The sequence below is a fragment of the Drosophila kikkawai genome, chromosome X (assembly GCF_030179895.1).
Source record: "Drosophila kikkawai strain 14028-0561.14 chromosome X, DkikHiC1v2, whole genome shotgun sequence".
In the NCBI taxonomy this organism is placed as follows: domain Eukaryota; kingdom Metazoa; phylum Arthropoda; class Insecta; order Diptera; family Drosophilidae; genus Drosophila; species Drosophila kikkawai.
In genome coordinates, this window is record NC_091733.1 from 22421356 (window position 1) to 22441704 (window position 20349).

General features: G+C 47.5%; 2 protein-coding genes across 2 annotated transcripts in view; one reads left to right on the forward strand and one right to left on the reverse strand.

Annotated features, from left to right (window-relative positions):
- eag (ether a go-go) overlaps positions 1-6992 on the forward strand; it is a 36868-nt gene extending 29876 nt beyond the window's left edge. Inside the window, exon 14 of the mRNA XM_070288572.1 lies at positions 182-6992. Coding sequence (XP_070144673.1) covers positions 182-1423 — 1242 coding nt within the window. The 3' untranslated portion in view covers positions 1424-6992. The remainder of the gene's footprint in view (positions 1-181) is intronic.
- A 502-nt stretch (positions 6993-7494) lies between these two features.
- The window catches only part of hiw (MYC binding protein highwire), a 54348-nt gene continuing 41493 nt past the window's right edge, over positions 7495-20349 (reverse strand). The window contains exons 13-21 of the mRNA XM_017180673.3: positions 16825-16938; positions 16070-16694; positions 13376-15455; positions 12834-13318; positions 9970-12762; positions 9572-9913; positions 9041-9505; positions 8776-8969; positions 7495-8709 (exon numbers count right to left, since the gene is read on the reverse strand). Coding sequence (XP_017036162.1) covers positions 8220-8709; positions 8776-8969; positions 9041-9505; positions 9572-9913; positions 9970-12762; positions 12834-13318; positions 13376-15455; positions 16070-16694; positions 16825-16938 — 7588 coding nt within the window. The 3' untranslated portion in view covers positions 7495-8219. The remainder of the gene's footprint in view (positions 8710-8775; positions 8970-9040; positions 9506-9571; positions 9914-9969; positions 12763-12833; positions 13319-13375; positions 15456-16069; positions 16695-16824; positions 16939-20349) is intronic.

Genomic DNA, 20349 nt, shown 5'->3' on the forward strand with positions numbered 1-20349 from the left:
TTCCGTTTTAAAACAAATTCCAAAAAACTCAAACACCTTTTTCTCACTTTTCTCCCTCTAAAAAACAAAACACAACAACAAATAACAAAATGCTATGTGCCTCCTGCCACATCCTACCGCCCAATCCCGCATTTGCATCCGCATCGCCATCGTCCATCGTTCCATTAAACGTCACCTCCAGGTTTTTCCCAAGGCGCCCAAGCTGCAGGCGAGCCAGGCGACCCTCGCCCGCCAGGACACCATCGACGAGGGCGGCGAGGTGGACTCCTCGCCCCCCAGTCGCGACAGCCGTGTGGTCATCGAGGGAGGAGCTGCCGCTGCCGCGGGAGCAGCGGGATCAACTGGAGGATCCTCAGGTGTAGTAGCCACCATCGAGACGGGCGGAGGAGCTGGCCCAACCAAAGCGGAACGTAACCTGGCATTGGAGCGCGAACGGCAGATCGAGATGGCCAGCTCGAGGGCCACCACCTCGGATACCTATGACACGGGGCTGCGCGAGACGCCGCCCACGCTGGCGCAGCGCGATCTCATCGCCACCGTGTTGGACATGAAGGTGGACGTCCGGCTGGAGCTGCAGCGCATGCAGCAGCGCATCGGTCGCATCGAAGATCTGCTCGGCGAGCTGGTCAAGCGGCTGGCACCGCCGGGAGCCACACCGGGGGGAGCCGGCGCCGGCTCTGCTCCGGATAATAGCAGTGGCCAGACCACGCCCGGCGACGAGATCTGCGCAGGCTGCGGCGCGGGCGGCGGCGGTGGCGGCGCCGTGGTTACGCCCACCACCACCACAACCCAGACGTTGATACAGACGCCGTCCGTGGTTACCAGTCCCGTGGACACTGTGATAACCATCTCATCGCCAGGAGGATCGGGACAGGGACAGGAATCTGGAGCTGGAACTGGAACTGGAACTGGAACTGGAGCTGGAGCTGGCGCTGGTGGCGGCCTGCTAAATCCGGGCGCCCCACCTGTGTCGAGCGCGGGAGGCAACGGCCTGGGGCCGCTGATGCTCAAGAAGCGACGCTCGAAGAGCAGGAAAGCACCGGCGCCTCCTAAGCAGACACTCGCCTCGTCGGCCGGCACCGCGACCGCCGCTCCCATGGGATCCGTTACCGGATCTGGCACGATGTCGGCGCCAGCGTCAGCGGATCATCAGTCGGCGACGGACATGTCGCCACCAGGAGCAGCAACGGCAGCGGCAGCACCAGCGGGCCAACTGCTTCATCTACGCCTGCTCGAGGAGGACTTTACGGCGGCCCAGCTGCCGACGACTTCAGCGGGTGTGGGAGCGGGAGCCGGGGTCACTTCACCCACGGCGGCCACCACACCAACGCCGCCTCCAACGGGCAGCGGCAGTGGCACGCCCACCACCACGCCCACAGGCAGCGGGCCCAGGAGCAGTGGTTCCAAGCGGGAGTTCCTCTAGCCCACGATACCCGAACGGACGGAGGAGTGCTCCTCCTCTAGCAGCCAGGAGCAGTAAAGGAGCAGGAGGAGCACCAGAAAGAGGAGGAGGAGGAGTAGGGGCCCAGCCACGCCCACTCGCAAGCCTACGCCTACGCTTAGTTAGTCGATATATTTAAGACACAGCTGTAACCTCAACACAACTCGAAAACACTCAAGCTACTCATGTCTCACAGCTACTTGGTCAGGATCCATTGGAATTCCTGCAGCCTGCACGTATGTACTATATGATCTATCCGTTGTCAGTTCCCAAAGCTTTCCCCCAAATAATCCATAATGGAATATGGCTATTTGGGTAATTATCTAAGGGGCAATGCAGGCAAGATCTCATCGTTTAAGTTATCATAAAGAAATTCTGGGATATTTCGAATATTTTAGTAATCTTGTTCGACTTTTAAAATGATTTTATAGTTTTCCTAATAATGATTTCCCAACTTAAGTTTCCCAACTTTAAGTTTGAATTGATTTGCTTTAGGTTATATTTGAGAAATAGTCTTATAGTATAGTATATATTTCCCAGAACTTTTCCAGTTTAAAAAAAAATCCTCAAAAATCTAGGGATCTAGGGGAAATTCAAAAGGATATTTGGAAGGACATTTTATATCGATAACAAAACTGGTCCAAGTCTTCGAATGGAAATAGTACACATTTCCCAGAACTTTTCCAGTTTCAAAAAATCCTCCAAAATCTATGGATCTAGGGGAAATTCAAAAGGATATTTAGAAGGACAAGTCTGATAGAGATTTCGGTATTGTTATGTTTTTTTTAGTGTGTAAATTGACAAACTTCACTTAATATTTAACACTTAGGGACCCTAATAGTTATCCAGGAATTTTATGTTTTAATAGATTTGTAGATTTTTTTTAATTAACCAAAACCTTAGTTTTTAAAACGGAAATTGTTATGTACATCCGTACATGTTGCAGAAGAATCTTGGTTAAACCACAAGAATCAATCTATTTTTCGCTATACAAATCTCTACCTATTGCTATCCCTCTCTCGCTCTCACACACACACACCCACACAGACACACACTCTGAAAGGATGTGCTCGATATTCTCGATATTCGATACTCTTTAAACGTTATATGATTATGATTAGCGATAACGATAACGATTACAATTAAGGCAAGCATATTGCTTACGAATTTGCTACATTTACTGCAATTATTTAACTTTATATACGGATATATATACACATGAACACACACACACACACAGAGGGACACTATTACACACACACACAGAGATCTAGCTGTATGTATATATAAATAATTTTGTGATAACTGCTAAAGGATGGCAAAAACCGAAAACCAAAAAACCAAAAAAACCAAAAAAACAAAACTGAGAAAAGAAAGCTTACAAACCGAAGAAACAATGCCCGTGAATTGTACATAGCCTATGATGACCTAGACCTAACTTTAGAGAGAGGATCTATAGAGGTCCTGAAATTACACCTACACACACACATACCCACTCCCGAAACAACACACACAAACACCGTCACAGTCATAGCTGAAATAGGAATATCTAAGCTTTTTTTTGGGAGCTCGCTGAGAGATAACTCGCCAAGTAGCTAAAATATTTAATAGTCAAATTGTACATATAGAAAAACACAAATATATAGTACACAGAACAGAGATGATTATGGATATAACCCGTCCTAAACACTGAAACTGAAGAAAACTCGTAAGGAAACTCGGCTTGAGCATTCCGGCACTCTGGCACTCGCTTGGCTCCCTGCCTGCCGCTCCCTAATTTGTAAGCTTATATAGACTCGATCTCGATCTCGATCTCGATCTCGAACTCAACCAAATAGTTAACGCAATGAAAATGAAATCTCTGCAGTTATAAAATCCCTCGCGATGCTGTCTAAAAGTATGCAATAGTATATTTTGCGCATGGAACTCCCACAATTATGGCATACTTTTCGACGCCTTTATCGGGGAGAACCCTCAGTAACCTTTCAAAACATAGATATTACTCACAGATCAGATATAAAGACAGCAGATATGTGGCCGCTAAAAACGAAACGACAATCGACAGACCTAAGAAACTGAAAACTAAAAACAAAATCGAAATAATAATGATAATGATAATAGCAAAAGAAAAGGTAATAGCAAATCTCTCTAGTTGCAAGCTAAGATCAAAATGGATTTTGTTTGGGCATTGTAAATACTTGAATTCAATTTTTGCAAAATATGTTAGCCACACACTCACACTACACTAAACAACACAACACAACACATATTTTGTGATAAAAAATTAGCTAAACGGAAAACCAATTGAAATTGATAAATTTAGAGGCAAGGTATTTATTAAACCTTAGATATTTGTTTATGCTTGGACTTGGCATAGTTTGGCACCGTGGAGTATATATATATATATATATACACAAACTATATTATATAGGGAGTATCCTGGTTTAGAGGCAAGAGGTTTCATTAAGTTTAAGGCCCCTTGATTCTCGTTCCCCGCTTTTTCGATTCTCCCTAGTTGATGTTTGATGATACATTATTATATTGGTATACCTGGCATAGGCCCTGTTTCCCAGCAATACGAATAGTAGGAGTACATACGAACTGTCGTCTTCCCGGGGGGACAATTGTGAGGGGTGGGTTGTGTTTTTTATTTTGTTTTTTTTTAGGGGAACGGGGCCAAGGCCGGTAAAGTTACTTAGTTCTAGTTGTAGATTTTTTTCAAATTCCCAAAGAAAACAACAAAGAAAAACCTAAAAAGCAATTTAAGTGGTATTAAAAAATTGAGTAATCCACACACCCATACATAAAGCGGACACAGGACACTCACTCATGTATGTATGTACATATACATAAACATATACGTATTTTCAATACTCAAAACAATGAATCAAAAGTTAATGGTTAGCGAGGGGAGTTTGTTGCATACGTTTAGGCGCTAATTTCTAGTTGAATGTAGTTGGCTCACTGTAAATAGTTTTTTTTTTGTTAACTAGAATAATTATATATATACACACACCTTTATATATATAGCTAATTATATGGATAAGGCAACTGAGTAACGCACTAGGCCAGAGGCGGGGAAAATACGGGAAAAGCATTACTATATAGGATCGATCCTCATACGATGATGCACTGATACGATAGCAGGGCGCAGAGTTACCTGTAGCTTAGAGTACTTTCTCTCTCTCTCTTTCTATCTCTCTCTCTCTCTCTCTCTCTCTCTATTTCTATCTCTGTCTCCAACTTGAAGTCAAACTATCTGCCTGTCTCGCTTCCGCCCCACTGTTGGTATTGTTTACGGGTGTCCCTTCTAGATCTAACACTACACTGAGCCTTATAAGTATAACCTAAAGTAACTAAACGAACTCAAGCAGCGCGCATTCAGCAAACTAGCAACTCAGATCTAGACACTAAACCTAGAGGACATATTAGCATTAAAAGCATGTGAACAAAGTCGTGAAAAGAACTATTTAGGTAAAAACCGTAAACCCAATGTAAGTACGAATGGTGCAATTACAAATCTTAGATCAAGCTTAGTCGAAATTTATATTGAACAATTTATGGGCGTTTAATCGAATGTATTGTATATATATATACACACACTCACACACACACACACACACAAACACACCTACCATTGAGACAGGCCTAGAAAAAGCCCCCGTTCCAGTCTGATATTTAGGGGAGGGCTTCTCAAGGTCGGCGCCAAAGGGAAACTGATTGAAACCATAATATTATTATAGAAAATGCACATGTACATATGTATATATGCTTATACATATGTGTATGTGTACCTCTAGTTACATCTAGATCGATAACGATAACGACCTAACAACCTAAAAAAATTAAGCTTTTATACGCCAGAATTTTTTTCTAAACAAAAACCTAAAAAATGAAAACGAAAACTAAGAAACCTAAAACCTAAAAAAAAACACTCAAGAATATACATTATTAATGCAGAGCAAAATTAACTCACAACACTCGAAAATTAAGGATTACCGTTTTACAAAGCCCCAACAAAAAAGCGAGAGGAGAAACCTAATTTAACTATATACATTATACAATGATAGAGAAAAGCCTTAACCAACAATTCACGCGCCTCATTTTTGTTTCCCCTTTTATATTACGTAAGTCCCACAGCAATGCTAGAAAATAAAAAACAAAAACAAAAACAAAAAAAGAAATTAAAACTCGTAAAAAAAAACTACAACATACCACGGCTAAACCAAAACATACTAAAGATACTGATAATACCAACAAAAAAATACAAAAATACTTAGCATTATGCTCTAGACTCTAGACAAAAAAGAACCAAAATTTTACAAACAAGAAGAAACAAGAACAAACGCGATAAAGCAATGTTAAACATTTTCCACCAATTTGAGAAGCATAGTTGTTTGAATGAAATATACCAAGCAACGAAAACAAAATACTGAAACTTATTTCGTACACGCGCCCTTTGTTTTAAAAAAAATCGAAAAGCTGCCTATTTATATATTTACAAAGAAAAACAAACAAAAAACAAAATAAGACGAATCGAATCGAAACAAAACGAAAAAGAGAAAAACCAATTAAATACAAATTTAACAATTAAAAAAAAAAATACCACAAAGTACTACCTACAATATTGCAACTGCAAGTAAAGAAATACCCAACCAATAAAAAAAAAAAAAACACGAAAAAGAAAAAAAAACTAAAGAAGCAAAGCATGAATAATACGAGTATGTAAAAATAGTTTGAAATCAATTGAGTTTTGGTCACACTGCGCCCAAACTGAGCGAGATCAGGCTTCGGCTTTGCTGATCATATTTACAGTTATATACAAACACCCCTACATACCTACATATAAATATATATATACACATGCACATATATATATGGATATATGTATATATAGGTAGTTTATACCATTTGAAGCTTGCTAGGGCTCGTCTTTGGGCCGCTGATTACGAAACAAACAAAAATTAAAGGAAAAAACTAGGCTCCATATTCCAATTGTTCGCCAAAGAAGCTTCCAAAAGCGGCTGAAAATATGTATCCCCATTCAATATTTTAATTTTTCTATAGGTCACAGGACACAAAAGTTCACTTATATGATATTCCGATACCGAAATTGATCGATAATTACCAATATATTTTATTTATTAATTATTATTAATGTTATTTATTTTTAATCTTTCTTTTTGAACGCATTTTTTCGAACCTGGAATATGGAGCAAATGCAAAAAAAAAAAAAAAGCCAGAAGACAAGCCACAAAATCGATAACAGAAAAATAGTTGTAACATTTATTTGAGAATCGCTGGATTTAATGCCTACAGTTAATGTGTATAGTTACTTGATTATTGCCGCATTCGACCCACACTTAGACACAACTACACAGAGACAGGCCACATACACACACACAAATACATACACCCATGTTTGAGGTTAGAACGGAACCGGAAACTAAAACTAAGAACGAGGAGAAGCAAAGAAAGAAAGCAATTTTCAAAACCGCAGAAAGCGCAGAACAGAAGCTAAGACATAATAAATGAAAGAAACAAAGAAAAGAGAAATACATACATAAATGTTTTTTAAAAAATATATATTTTAAAACCTTGTTTTGTATTCTTTGTGGAACTGGTATGTATATTATTATATTATTAATCAACAATTATATAAATGAATCCAATTTTGTTTAGTCTGCTTTGTTTAAGTGTTGAGGATCTCATCGGCTGGCAAAAAATCGCCTTTATTCCACATATTTTCTGTCTTTTTACAACAGGCAGCAAGTGTTTGGCGATCAGCTGTTTTTGTCCATCTCTAAGTTCGAAAATTGTAATGGCCGCCGCACGGAAACGGATCTTAAAAGATTAAATAATGGCCGCCCGTCAAAATGGCCAATCAGAAGGCTTTCTTTTCGTTTCTTTACTTTACGATGATTTATTCAGCTTGCTTGCTAATTTTTCTGTTCGCCTGACACACCCGTTTAAGGCAACTTCGCTTAATTGCGCTATAAAATGTTGATTTGATTAATATTACCACATTGAAATAAAACCACAGATCCAGAGTATTACATTCAGAATTGATTTTTATTGCATCCGTTCGCCCGTCAGTTTCCCATAATAAATATATATATATTTATATAATTTAGTTATTTGCAATGCGTATATATATATATAAATGTCGCTTATAATGTGCTTTGGAGGAGCTGGAGGGTCTTGAGGGAGCAGGAGTATTATGTACAAACTTCTCGCGCTCCCACTCTCGCTCTCGCTCCGGAATTGTACATTAAAATAAATTTTTAAAAATAATATATATATTTATAGTGAATTTGATTTTGAGGGGAGATTCGAGTGTTGCGAGTGTTGTAAAAAAAAAAAGAATAATATTTTAATATATACGCTACACGCTATTAGCTAATCCGTTATCTGTTATCCAATATCCGTCGTCCGATGTGGTCGTGTCTTCAGCTAACCTAGAAAATATCTATATCCGCCATATCCATTGCCATTCCGATGAGTTAATTACTGTCTAGGGGATGTTTAGTGGGTAGAGGGTTCAAGGATTGAGGATTGCGCCTAGTTTTCTTTTTTTTTTTCTGGGGGTCTCTAATCCCTACAAATACGTCCGCGAGTCGTCCGACTGTGACCAGATGCTCGCCCACATGTCTGGGGCCAGTTCCGCGTCATCATCATCATCATCTTCGTCGTCGTCGACGTCGTCATCATCGTCATCGTCATCGCCATCTTTGGATTTCTTTGCCATTTCCTTAGCCTTTGGCAGACAAGTGTGTGGCTAGAAGGTCTGGGCATTGCGACAAACGCCGCAGCCGAGGGCAAACTCCTCGCCGGTGGGCGGATGCATCACATGAAGCGGACATTCATCGCCCAGCAGCTGCTTGGCTTTGGGCCCGGCCGGGCACTGTGGCAGCTTCACCTTTGGTATATTGGTCAGCCGCTGAAAGTCGTCGTGGCAGGTGTCGCAAAAGTGCGTTGTTCCAAAGCAAAAGAACACGGCCACCGAGCAGCAGTAGCGGCATTTGTACTCCAGGAAATCGGTACCATGCTTGGGGCACATCTGGGCACGGGCCACATCCGAGCAGCCGCCGCAAACCAGCTCCTCGGGATCGAATTTCTCACCAATTTCCGCATCGCAACGCGCCTCGCCGCCATAGTAGGCCTTCTGGCATTTGAAGCATACGTAGTAGGCATACCGATCCATGGCCAGCTGGGTCATGTTCACGTCCTTGCTGTCCGTGTCCTTGACCACGCCCTCGTACTTGATGCTGCCGGAAGCCAAGGAGAGGGTTTACAAGGGTTATTTAATCATTTTGTAGCTTTGCTTTGCTTACCGCATGAGCGCCTTGCGCTTGACATCCTGCTTGAGCCCATTAATGGGCTCCAGGATGTCGGCTAGCAGCGGATGCTGGATGTCCGCCTTGCAGATGGGGCACAGCGAGAAGCCAAAGGTGATGCGGGGACCACTCCAGCGCTTCTCCAGCACCGCCTTGCAGCAGTGATAGTGGAAAACATGGCCGCACTCCAGCTGTGGAAATTGGAATCCAAAATTAATAAGAAACAGGATTCCTTTCAGGTTAGTAACCCATCGATCCTTACATGAATAGAGGGCGCACAGGACAGGGCCTCCACAAAGCAGATCATGCACATATCGTCCGCATCCTGAGTGAGCTTGGGATCTCTCAGCTCCTCGGCTAGCTCGTTCTCCCGGCTATGGCAAACATGCTGCAGGCAGGGCAGGCACTTCCTTTCGCCGGTCACTCCGCCACAGGCATGGCCACAGGGTTTCGTCTTTAGGCAGGAGTTGGCCGCATATTCCTGGCACTGGGCATCGGCGCACACATTGCCAATCTCCAGCAAACCCGAGTTGCCGGTAAGGCCGCAGAAACGGCACCTGCCCACGGCCTCCTGGGGTCCCGAGATGATCGTGTGGCTGCCATCGCGGAACTCCACCATGGCCTTGAGTGTCTTGGAGTCGGCCAGGGCCAGCAGCCAAAAGAGCTTGGTGCGGCCGCAAGATTCGTGCAGCTCCACCCGTATGGCCTCCTCCTCCTCCTTGCACACCTGGAAGATGAAAGCAATGAGAAATCATGGAAATCTCTCCATGGCTCTCCACAGCTGAAAACTCACCGTTCGCTTGTGGGATCGCGTCTTGCGGTTGAGGTGAAGGAAGCGATCACAGTCGCCGCAGAGGGAGCCACAGGTTTCGCATTGGATAATGGCCGCCGTCTCGCCATCGTCATGGTTACTGCACAATGGCCGTGTGTCGCAGAGCTTGGACCATTGACCCGACGACAGTTTCTCCACATGATCGCGCTCCAGGACACAGAGACTGGCCAAGGCCAGCCACAGTGTCGAGGTCTTGGTGCAGTGCTCTGGGGTGCGATAGATCTCCTCCAGCCGGGTGAGATTCAGCACGGACTCGGCAATGGCCGCCTTGGTGATTTGCGACCACTTCTCGCTCAGCTTGCCCTGCAAGGTTAGCAAAGGATTAACGAAGATTACCTAACGCAATTTCTTCCACTTACGCTGGCCAAATCCCGTATGAGACCAATGATGCTCTCCGCCTGCTTGGTGGAGATCACGCCGTTGAGGAACCATCGCTGGTTCAGATTCCGCTTGGACTCCTTCCTGGGCGGCGGCGGCGGTGGCAGGGTTTCAAACTGGAAGGGATCGGTTCCGCCCGGCTCTCCAGTGGGCGGACGCGAACGCAGCTGCTGCACGGAAAGATCCAGGGAGCTGCAAAGCCGCACAAAGGCTGGAGTCTTCTCTTGCTGTCCAGACTTGGCTACTCCGCTTCCTCCTCCTGCTCCCGAGCCTGTCCCTCCTCCTGCTCCCCCAGCTGCTGCCGAGGCTGCTGCTGTCGTCTTTACTTTGACCTGCAACTGCAGGGACTTGGCTATGACGGCCAGGAATATGTCCAGCAGACCCAGCCGGCTCATATCAAAGTCACTGGCCGACTGATGGGCAATGCTATAGTCCGCCGGCGGCAATCTCTGGACGCCCAGCAGCTCGGCAAAGCTCTCCGGCGATATTTCCGGCAAGATGCGACGCAGCAAGGCCGTCACCTGGCGCTGCACACGATCGCTGCCGGTGTGCAGCAGCCCGAGAAGATCCCTGAGCAAGCCGTGCTGCTGCGAGAGGTAGGAGCGACCCACCACGCTGCCGGACAGGGCCAACACCATGCTGAGCATCTCGAAGCAGTAGGTGTCCGGTGCCCGGTTGCGTTCTGGAGAGCTTTCGCTGCTGGTTGAGGGTGCAGGTGCGGGTGGCTGCTGCTGTTGCTGCTTGAGACCGTGCGCCAGGTTCGCCAGCTCCCAGTCCTCTTTGGCCCGCTGAGCCTCCTTGCGAATGGCATGGACTATGTGGACAATGACCTGCTTTTGCAGATGTGACAGCTTGCTGCGCGAGAACAGAATGCCCACCATGTGCTCCCTGAGGTCTAGAGAGTCTGCCAGCAGGGAAGTGCTGGCTCCGGCTCCTGATCCTCCTGCTCCTCCTCCTCCTCCGCCACCGCCGCCGGCGCTGGGTGGTGCTGAATCCGGTGGCACTAGATCCGAGCCCACATTGCTGATCAGCTTGCCAAAGACCTGACCAGTGATCAGACGGAACACACGCAAGGTTTCCGCCTCACAGATCTGCTGCTGGATGCGCGAGGCATGGCTCAGGCGCAGGTGGGGCTGCTGCATGAGATGGGGACGCAGCGGATCCATGGGATCCTCGGCACCCAATGCACCGCCTGTGGGCAGGCCCAGCAGCTTGATCTGTCGCACGCGCAGCGTATTCTCGGGACCGTGCAGTTCCAGGCGAAAGTGGGTGCAGCTATCATCTCCGATCTTAGCCGAGATCCAGGCGCAGGCCTTGGGATCCACGTCCGTTGACTTGATCACATTTGTGTCGCCCAGCGATTGGCCGGCATAGAAGACCACATTGAGGACCTTGTTCTGAATGTCCCGGCTGTTGTCGATGTGCACCAGGAGGTAGCGACAGGCATAGTTAAGCTTCGTGAGCGACATCTCGATGATCTTGCACTTGTTGCGATCCTCCTCGTCGCTCTCCCAGAACGTCTCCGTGGAGTTGTCGGTGAGGGACTCGGCCATGGCGGGTCGCGAGGACACCGTCACCTCGAACATGCCCGCCAGATCGGTGTAGCAGAGCAGTCGGGCGCCAGCTCCAGCTGCCACGGGATGTGGCATCACCACCTGGTTGTGCTCCGCATCATGGGGATGCTGATTCTCCGGCTTGAGCATCATCGACACCGCCATGGCATCGTTTTGCTCATCCGACTTGGACAGAATCTTGGAGATGTTGCCAAACACATGCGAGCTGTGTAGGAACTGGTGATCCGCCTGGCGGAAACGTATGCCAAAGCACTGGATGGCTACCCGCTGCAGCGGCGAACCCAAGGGCAAGTGCAGCGTGAGATCTGCCACTGATTGGAGCAGGACATGCAGAGACTGAGTGATTAGGTGGGCAAACCGCCCGCTGATCTGGGTATAGGCCACTGGGTGCTCTAGCGAGGGCTCCGCCGCCTCCTCTCCGCCGCTCAGGTGGTGAGGATGATGATGATGCTGATGCTGGTGGCTTTGGTGGCTCCCAGCCACTGGTAGCGAGCTGACAAACCACCACATGAGATCGTGCAGGCACACGCCCTGGGTGACGCTTCTCAGCAGCCAGTTGAGAGCCTGCAGAGCATAGATTCGGCAGGCGGCAATCCTAAGGCTCCTGCGCATGGCCGCCCTCAGCCTGTCCAGCTCGTGCTTCTGCGTGATGAAGGCCATGGCTGGACGGGCCAGAAGCAGGCTAGCTGATCCCGATCCCGAAGCGGAGGCTGTCTGATCGCCTGGCTGATCGCTGGCGGATCCCTCGCTCGCCTGCAGCACGGACACATGGGCCAGCAGCTTGTGCGGCACCAGGCGTCGCAGATGCTCAGAAGGATAGCAGATGAGCAGGGAGCCATCGCCCTCGCTGGTCGAGTTGTTTCGCCGGCGATACACCACCTTGGGCTGTGCCTCGGCTGTTCCTGGGCCCACTTGCATCTGCTGGTGATGCTGCTGAAGCTGCAAATGCAGCTGCTGCTGCTGCTGCTGGGGATGATGCTGATGGTGCTGCTGCGGCTGTGGCGGATGGTGTGGCGTTGGGTGGTGGGCCAAGGCAGCCCAGCCCTGGCCCATGGAGTAGCTGCGATGGAATTTCGAGAGGTTGCCACCAGCGCCCACAGTGGCAGGTCCTCCTCCTCCGCCGGCTGCCGTGGCCATTGAACCCGAAATTAGCTCGTAGTTGTTGGGCTCGCAGGACTCATAGGAGATCTCCGAGAGAGGCTGTTCCAAAAACAAAAAAACTGTCAGAAAAACTCCCCCTGAAAGCAAAATCTTCCCCCATCAATCCTTACCCGATCATAGCCATTGTTGTCGTTGCCAGGACCCAGGCCAAACATCTCGTAGGGCAGATCCTCGTGGCCAGCAGTGCCCAGGCACTCCAGGCAGGCAAAGCTCTCCGGTGCCAGCCAGACATTCTCCGGCGTAACCGGCGGCGGTGGACCACCCACAAAGCTCTTACGGAAGGCTCCACCAATCACAGCGCTGGGACCATACTTGCCACCGCTTAGACGGGCCATCCGGCTGCAGCGACTGGTGCTGGGTTTGAGGTCGGAGCTGTGCTGATGCTCAATCACCACGGGCATGGCCACCATGGACATCTGTTGCGGCGAGCGTTTGGGATTCGAGCTGGTGCCAGCGGCAGAGGCAGAGGCAGAGGCAGAGCTGGAACTGGAGCAGAGCTCCAGCAGGAATGTGGCATTCTCCCGCATGGTGGTGTACACCTCGGCGTTGGCTATCAAGGTGGTAGACTTCACGCCAAACAGATTCAGCTCGTTGCCTGAAAAGAGTAGGAGTAAGGTTATAAGTTTTGGATTTCTATTGAAATCAAACTCACCTTCGGCGGCACTGGACTCCAGCTGGCGGGCGGCGCTATTGATGTTATTGACGCTGCGACAGGAGGCCAGGTAACGATCCCGGCAGGGATCGCACATGAGGAACCAGGATGAGGCTCCCTTGCCACCCTCGCCGCAATTGCCGGCCCATCCCTCACAGAAAATACCCACCGAGTTGTAGCCCTTGCCCTTGGCCGACTTGCCGCAACCAGGATGCGCTATCCGCATGTGGTAGGTCACCGGCATGGGCAGGAAGAGCTCACAGATCTCGCACCAGCTGCCATCGTCCTTCTTCTTCCGCTTACACTTTCTCCCGAGATCCTTGTCGCCGCCACCGGTGCCCTGATCCGTTGCCTTGCCACCGCCGCCGCCCTCCTTGAGCTCGCCTTCACCCTCACCGTTGGGATCGCGTCCGCCCGGGGAGAGCAGGCGTGGCTCCCGCTGCTCCAAAGCATTCGATTGCACAATCTGAACACAGCCAGAGCAGATCTGCTCCCACAGATACACAAGGCATCGCAATGCGGGCGGCAGGACACTCACCATCTCGGGCAGAGCCTGCAGCTTCTGGGCGGAGGCATCCGCATCACCGCCGCCACTAATAAGATTCTTGCGATGCTTGCTCCGGTTATGCAGCGAGCAGTTGCCGCTCTTGGTTAGCGTCTCCAGGGTAGAGGGGCGTATGTTCAGGTAGTTGCCCGCATTGGCCACCTCGACGGAGTGCCTTTGCTGGGCCTTTTGCTCCCGCGATAGCTGAAGACGTGGATCGCCGGACTCGCCGCGACGCGTCACCACCGTGGCACCCTCCTTGGGCAGCCCGGGATGGAATTTCAGAAAGCTGGCGCAGGCCATGGCATCATGAACAACGCCCTCGTGCCACAGCAGGGCGGCAAAGACCGCCCGAATGCTCTCGGCAAAGGAGGGCGGCATGGCCCGCTTGATGGGACCCATGGACAGGCCGCTTCTCTTCGCCGATGCTGAGGTGGTGGCCAATTGGAGTTCGCTCTGCTGCTCACCCTGCTGCGTGGTGGTTGTGGTGATCTGTAATAGACTCAGGTCATCTTCCAGGCCACTCAGCTGGCTTGGCTCGGTCTGGAGCAGGGCAGTCTTCTTGGGCGTGTGCTTAGGCGTGGAGAGCAAAGCCGCCGTCTGGCTGGCCGAGTAGTTGGGCCTCCGCATGCTGGCCAGGCTGAACTCGGGCTCCTGATCCTGTTGCTGCTGGCTGCGATTGCCATTGCCGCGCGGCGAATCCTGGCCGCCCATGGCACGCACCAGCTCCCGGACGGACACACCCGCCAGTGGTGGCGAGTGGGAGGGTGTCAAGGGCTGGGATCCTTCGACGGCATCGCCTTTGAACCACTTCTGCAGAGCCTGGAGCTTGATGGCTCCACCGCCAACTACGCCGGCAATGGCCGAGCCTATATTGGCAGGTAGCAGCTCCACGGCAGCCAACGCCTCCTGTTCCGGCTCCCGATCATCATCAGGGTCGTCGTCGTCCTCCAGCAGCAACTGCTCCTGCTGCTTCTCTCGCTCCTCTTCCCGCGCCACCAGATCTGCATGCTTGGAGGGATACAGGAAGGGATTTGTACCGGCCAGAAAGCGTCCGGGCTTGCCGGACTTGGCTGGACTCAAGACCGGACTAGGATCTGCCTCCGGGTCTGGACTTGCCTCACCACTGCCCGAGGGGCTGACTAGCGGCTGCTGCGGCGCCTCCTCTTCGTCCTCCTCCTCCTCCTCTTCGTCCTCCTCCTGGTCGGGCCGGTCGTGGCCGTGCCCGTGGCTGCCATGGCGTTGGGCCTGTGCATCCTCTGCTCCCTTGCATGCCCTGCTTGCCTCCTTGTCGGTCACCGGCTGGAGCAGGGTCCGGGCCAGATGCTGATTGAACTGCAGGCACCAGGCCTCCGTCGGATACCAGCCCATTGTGCAGTGCTGACGAATGGACTCTGTAGAGAGGCGCAGCCAGATGCCGTCATCGTTCTCGATCTCGTCGATAAACGAGATCACGCCGCCCACGCGCACCACGCCCACCTGCTCCGACTGCAGCGTGGGATGTGACCGAATCCGAAGTCCGGAACTGTGGCGAGCCTGTAAAGAAATGGTGATGGGTATTCGAGGTTGATGTTGATTTGCCAAGTCGATTAAATCTTCCTTGGCGGAAATCACAAGAAAATGGTGATCTAAGGATGTTTCTATACAAATGTTGCCACATAAATGTTGATATAAAAATGTTGCACACAAAAGTTGCTACACAAATGCAGCTCCAAAAATGTTACTACACAAATGCTGCTACACAAATGTTTCTTGACACGTTTTTATACACATTTTGCCACACAAATGTTGCTATAAAAATGTTGCCACACGAATGTTGCTATACGAAAAAAGTTTAGAGGGACAAAATCACGCACAGAAAGACGGACAAAGAGGACAGAAGGACGAGCATGGATAGAAAGACGGATAAAATCATGGACAGAGTGACCAACAGCAAGATGGACACTGAGACGGACATAGGACAAACAGACAGTAAGACGTGAAGATTCACGAAAAGATCTCACCTTAATTAGCTAGATAAAATGAAATTAATAAAGATAAACAAAAACGAGCGCTGATGACAAATATGCAAACCTAATGTTCGTCAGACAACTGCCCTATCAATGCAAAATATAAAAAAAATAAGCAATAACTGTTAAAAAATAACTTACCTGAAAGCGTCGCAGCTTACTGGGCGCCTGTGGCCTTCGCTGGGCGCTACTCCTTTGAGTGGGCGGAGGCAGGATGCCCTCCTTCACATCCACACGGTAGACCTCCTCCAGCTGTATGCCATCAATGGTCACAGCCAGACAGTAGGCACCCACCGAACTGGGCGTCCACTGGACACTAAAGGTACCATCCTCCATGTCCTTGGCATTCAACAGCTCCGTGATACGCGTCTGCACTGGACTCGCGTAGCGCAGCTCCTCGAACGAGTAGTTGGTGAAGGGTTTCATAAAGGTAATGGCCTTGAAAACCATCTTCTCCTTGCTGGTGGGCTCGTAATTAAGGCGCGGCGGCGGTCCTAGGCCACCAAAGCCCCAGGTATCCGCAGAAGCACGTCGCATCCACAAGTTTGCGCCGGACGACGAAACACCGGTGGCTCCAGTGGCAGCGATACCGGTCAGGGCACCAGAACCAGTTGCTGCTGCACCATTTGAGCCCGTAGGTATCGCCTTGATCTCCACCTTGAGCTCGGGTACCAGCACCGCATCCCCGTACTGATCCCGAATGGTCACCGTCACCTGAGAGGGCCAGCCATAGCGCAGGGGTTCCGTGATCGGGTTCAGTTCACATCTATAAGATTTAGACATTTTTTATAAGTCGAGCAATTCGGTTTTAATTTTATGAAAACTTCGGTTTGCCAAAGTTAGCTTTCTTTTGTTGTCATATTTATGTTAAATATATTAAAAGATTAAGTACATACTTATTGGGATCCAACCGCGACTCCGGCTGCAACCAGGCCGCCAAGCGGGCGCCCGACGATCCCGGTGCTCCGCTGATAAAGTCCTTGAGGAATTGTCGTTCATTTGACTGAGATCTGGAATAATACGATTTGGAAGAGATTAGACCAAGTGCGATAAGCTTTCATCTAAATAAAAAAATATATGTATTATTATATTGGTATGCATGTATTGGAATATTCCCCATTGAAAATTCTCCTTGGGGGTCTTAAGGTCATGCCATCAACAGGTAGAACCTTGGGTCATTCCATCATTCCATTCTCATTACGTATTATCCCAATTCGATCGGTTCTCTCTCTGACCTTACTCTCTCGATCCAATTAGAATCGCTGCATCAAAGATGGACCGCCCGGGGTCAGCGGAAGGCGAGGGGCACGTAGGGACCAAAGAACAAGGAGGTAGAGGAGTAGAGAAAAGGGAAATAAGGAAAGGAAAGCCAAATGATAAGTGGTAAGAGGGGCGAAGGGCACGTACCGGCGCAGCGGGCGGTGCACGTGTGTGTGAGTATGTGACTAAACGGACTCACGGACAAACGAACACGCACGCGCATGTAGCGACGCGTGAGAAAAGAAAAGATCGTAATGAAACCCAGATCCCAAAACAATAACATCGGGCGATAAAGTGGTATGATTTTGCTATTACTGATAACGGGCGTAAGTCGGAATACATATGTACATATGTATGTATATTGTATTTGATCCGTAATACCAAAGGTATCTACTGATGTTCTATCTAAAAATTTGATAAGCTTAAATGAATGAATGCAAGTTAAACTTGGAAAAGTAAAACTAATGAATGCTCAACACTTTTCAATAACGGAAATCCTAGTTACAAGTAAGAAATAATAGGAAAAATGGGAATTCTACCAACAACAGGTGACCCACCAACACGGTTCGTGACAATATTCTTCATTATTTTGGGGGAAATTGAGGGTTTGCATTAGCGGGAAATTCGGAAATGTGGCGGAAAAGTGATAGGAAAACCAAATGGAATCGAAACACACACAAAGCTGCGGACACACATTTATGTATATTATTATTTACATAAAAAACAAATAAAACAATACCGAAAAAGTAAATACAAACGAAATTGAAAATGGAAATGAAAAAGAGGGAGGAATTCGTTTGGAGTTTTCCAACGAAAATGATAATGTCAGACGGGAGCCCCCCAGTACTCCCCGTGTGGCGCGACCCTGCACTTCAGGGCGCAAGCAAAACAAAACAAAGCCGAAGATCGGGGCAAAAAGAGAGAAAGAGAGTAATAAAAGGGGGAGGGAGAAATAGAGAGATAGAGAGAAAAGAATAAAAACAAAGGGCAGCAACCAACTGTGGCCACATGTGTGGACTCGTGTGCGTGAGCTACCTGTGGGAAACACGTTTCCACTGCAATTTAACCCCGTTACCCCCCCTGGAGTACCCTATATCCCCTTCCAACTCCCCCATACACTTTAAATTTTATTTGAATAAAAAAGAAAGAAAAAATATTATGATTACGGATATCTTTTATGATGGGCTTATAATTCTCAAGTCGTTTTCGCAGGACGGTGGAAGTTTCCTTAAGTTTAGCTAAATTTAAAATATATCAATAGGTACAGAAAATAAGTCGAAATATTTGCTTAACAAAAACCTCTACTTTAATTACGATAATTATTGTAAGTTTTTATTATTTAAAGTTAGTTAAAAACCCCTAACCACACGTATCTTGCAGGACATATAGCATTTTATCTTGATCATTTCTTATATATTATTCGGTTGAGTGTAGGTACTCTCCACAAAGAAATGGAAGTGGAGCGCAGTGGAACAAGTTGCGGAGTCGCGAGTTCCAGTTGTGGTGGAGTAGTGCGAGCGAGATGGGTAGGTTTGAGGGAGAGAGAGGCCAGTAAGTGTGTATTCCCTATTGCGGCAATGTAATCGTTCATTCATTCATTCAATTCATTTTTATCGAGGCACAAAATGCGGAAGAGTTGCCTTGGCCAAGGGGATACAAAAAAAAAAAAAAAAGAAACAAAAAAAAGGGGGGAGCGGGGGTAAAGGGAGAGAGAGAGAGATAGAAAGCCGAAGAGATAGTATGAAAGAAAGAGAGCTGGCGAGGCAAGGGCAAACAAAGTCAACTCCAAGTCTGGTTGTATGTGTGTGTGTGTATGTCAATGCATTTATCGCTCACTCAACCCTAGAAACAAAAACCGAAGCACTCTAAAAATATAATATGATAGCAATAAAAATATCAATATTCAATCCGTTCTTATTTCACCACGATTGATCGATTTTCGAATTGAAACAGAAATCTACTTTTCGAGCTTGAAAAGATCTTTGAGAGCTGCAATTGGAAAGGAACTAGGATTTGTTACAATAATTGTGGGAAATATATACATATACATATACATTTTTATTTTATTTTCTGAATATTATATAACTGGATCATATTTTGACATTTTCAGTCATTATACAATTTCAAGTTCTCTACAACAAAAGCTCTTAAAGATATAAATATTCTATGGTTTATTATATAATTATTTTATGACCCTCAAATAAATTCGTAAGTGAATTTATTATGAAATCCCCAGAGATTCCGTGACGCACCCCCATATACAATACAATTCAAAAGCAGTAGTGAGCCATTGACACCCATTTTCGTATCGATTTTTTGAAGGGGGGGAGTCTGGAGGGAGAAGATCCGGACTTATAGATAGAAATCACCGATCCACCAACGACGTAATAATTTAGTGAGCCCGCATCTCTTCCTCTTACTCCCTCTCTCTCTAGCTATGCGTGTCCCTGCCCTTCTTACTCTCTCTCTCTCTCTCTCCCCGGACTGGAGCGGTGCAACTTCCGCTTTGCCTCCAAATTGAACGCAAATTGATTTGTTGCAATGTGCGGGAGGGGGTGGAAAATTGAAAGGGGACTGTGGAAAGGGAGGCTAGGGGGTAATGGCATCAATTAAATTTACCAACCTCCCCACCTAACCCCTCGCGAGCCAATTAAAAGCAAGCCATCTCGCTCTGGAGAATGGCAGAAGCTCTGAACGAACGTGAAGGCACATACAATGGGACACATACACACATCCTACTATAAACTAACATTTAGCAGACGATTGACAGTTGCGGACATAAAAATATGGTGCATTACTTCAACCAAAACTCAATCTAAAAATATTTATTATATCTCAATTTCATTGAATTACAATCCTAATCATCATAAGTTCTTATCTATTTTAAATTTGTCTTAATAACCTAACAATAAATATTTTTTTCGGTGCATTTATTGTGACCGCAACTGTACTATGTTTAAATTCAGTATGGCAAAACGCATTTGTACATTTGTCGAATGCAGCGGCTTATCGGAAGATCGTTAGTTCGCCAACAATTGTTAAATCTATTGTTAAATAATCTCACCGTTTAGGAATTTTACTTTGAGTTCAAATTTAAGTTTATACATATAGCCCAATATAAGACAAACAAATTTAACTTAAACTTCTAAACGCACTTATCA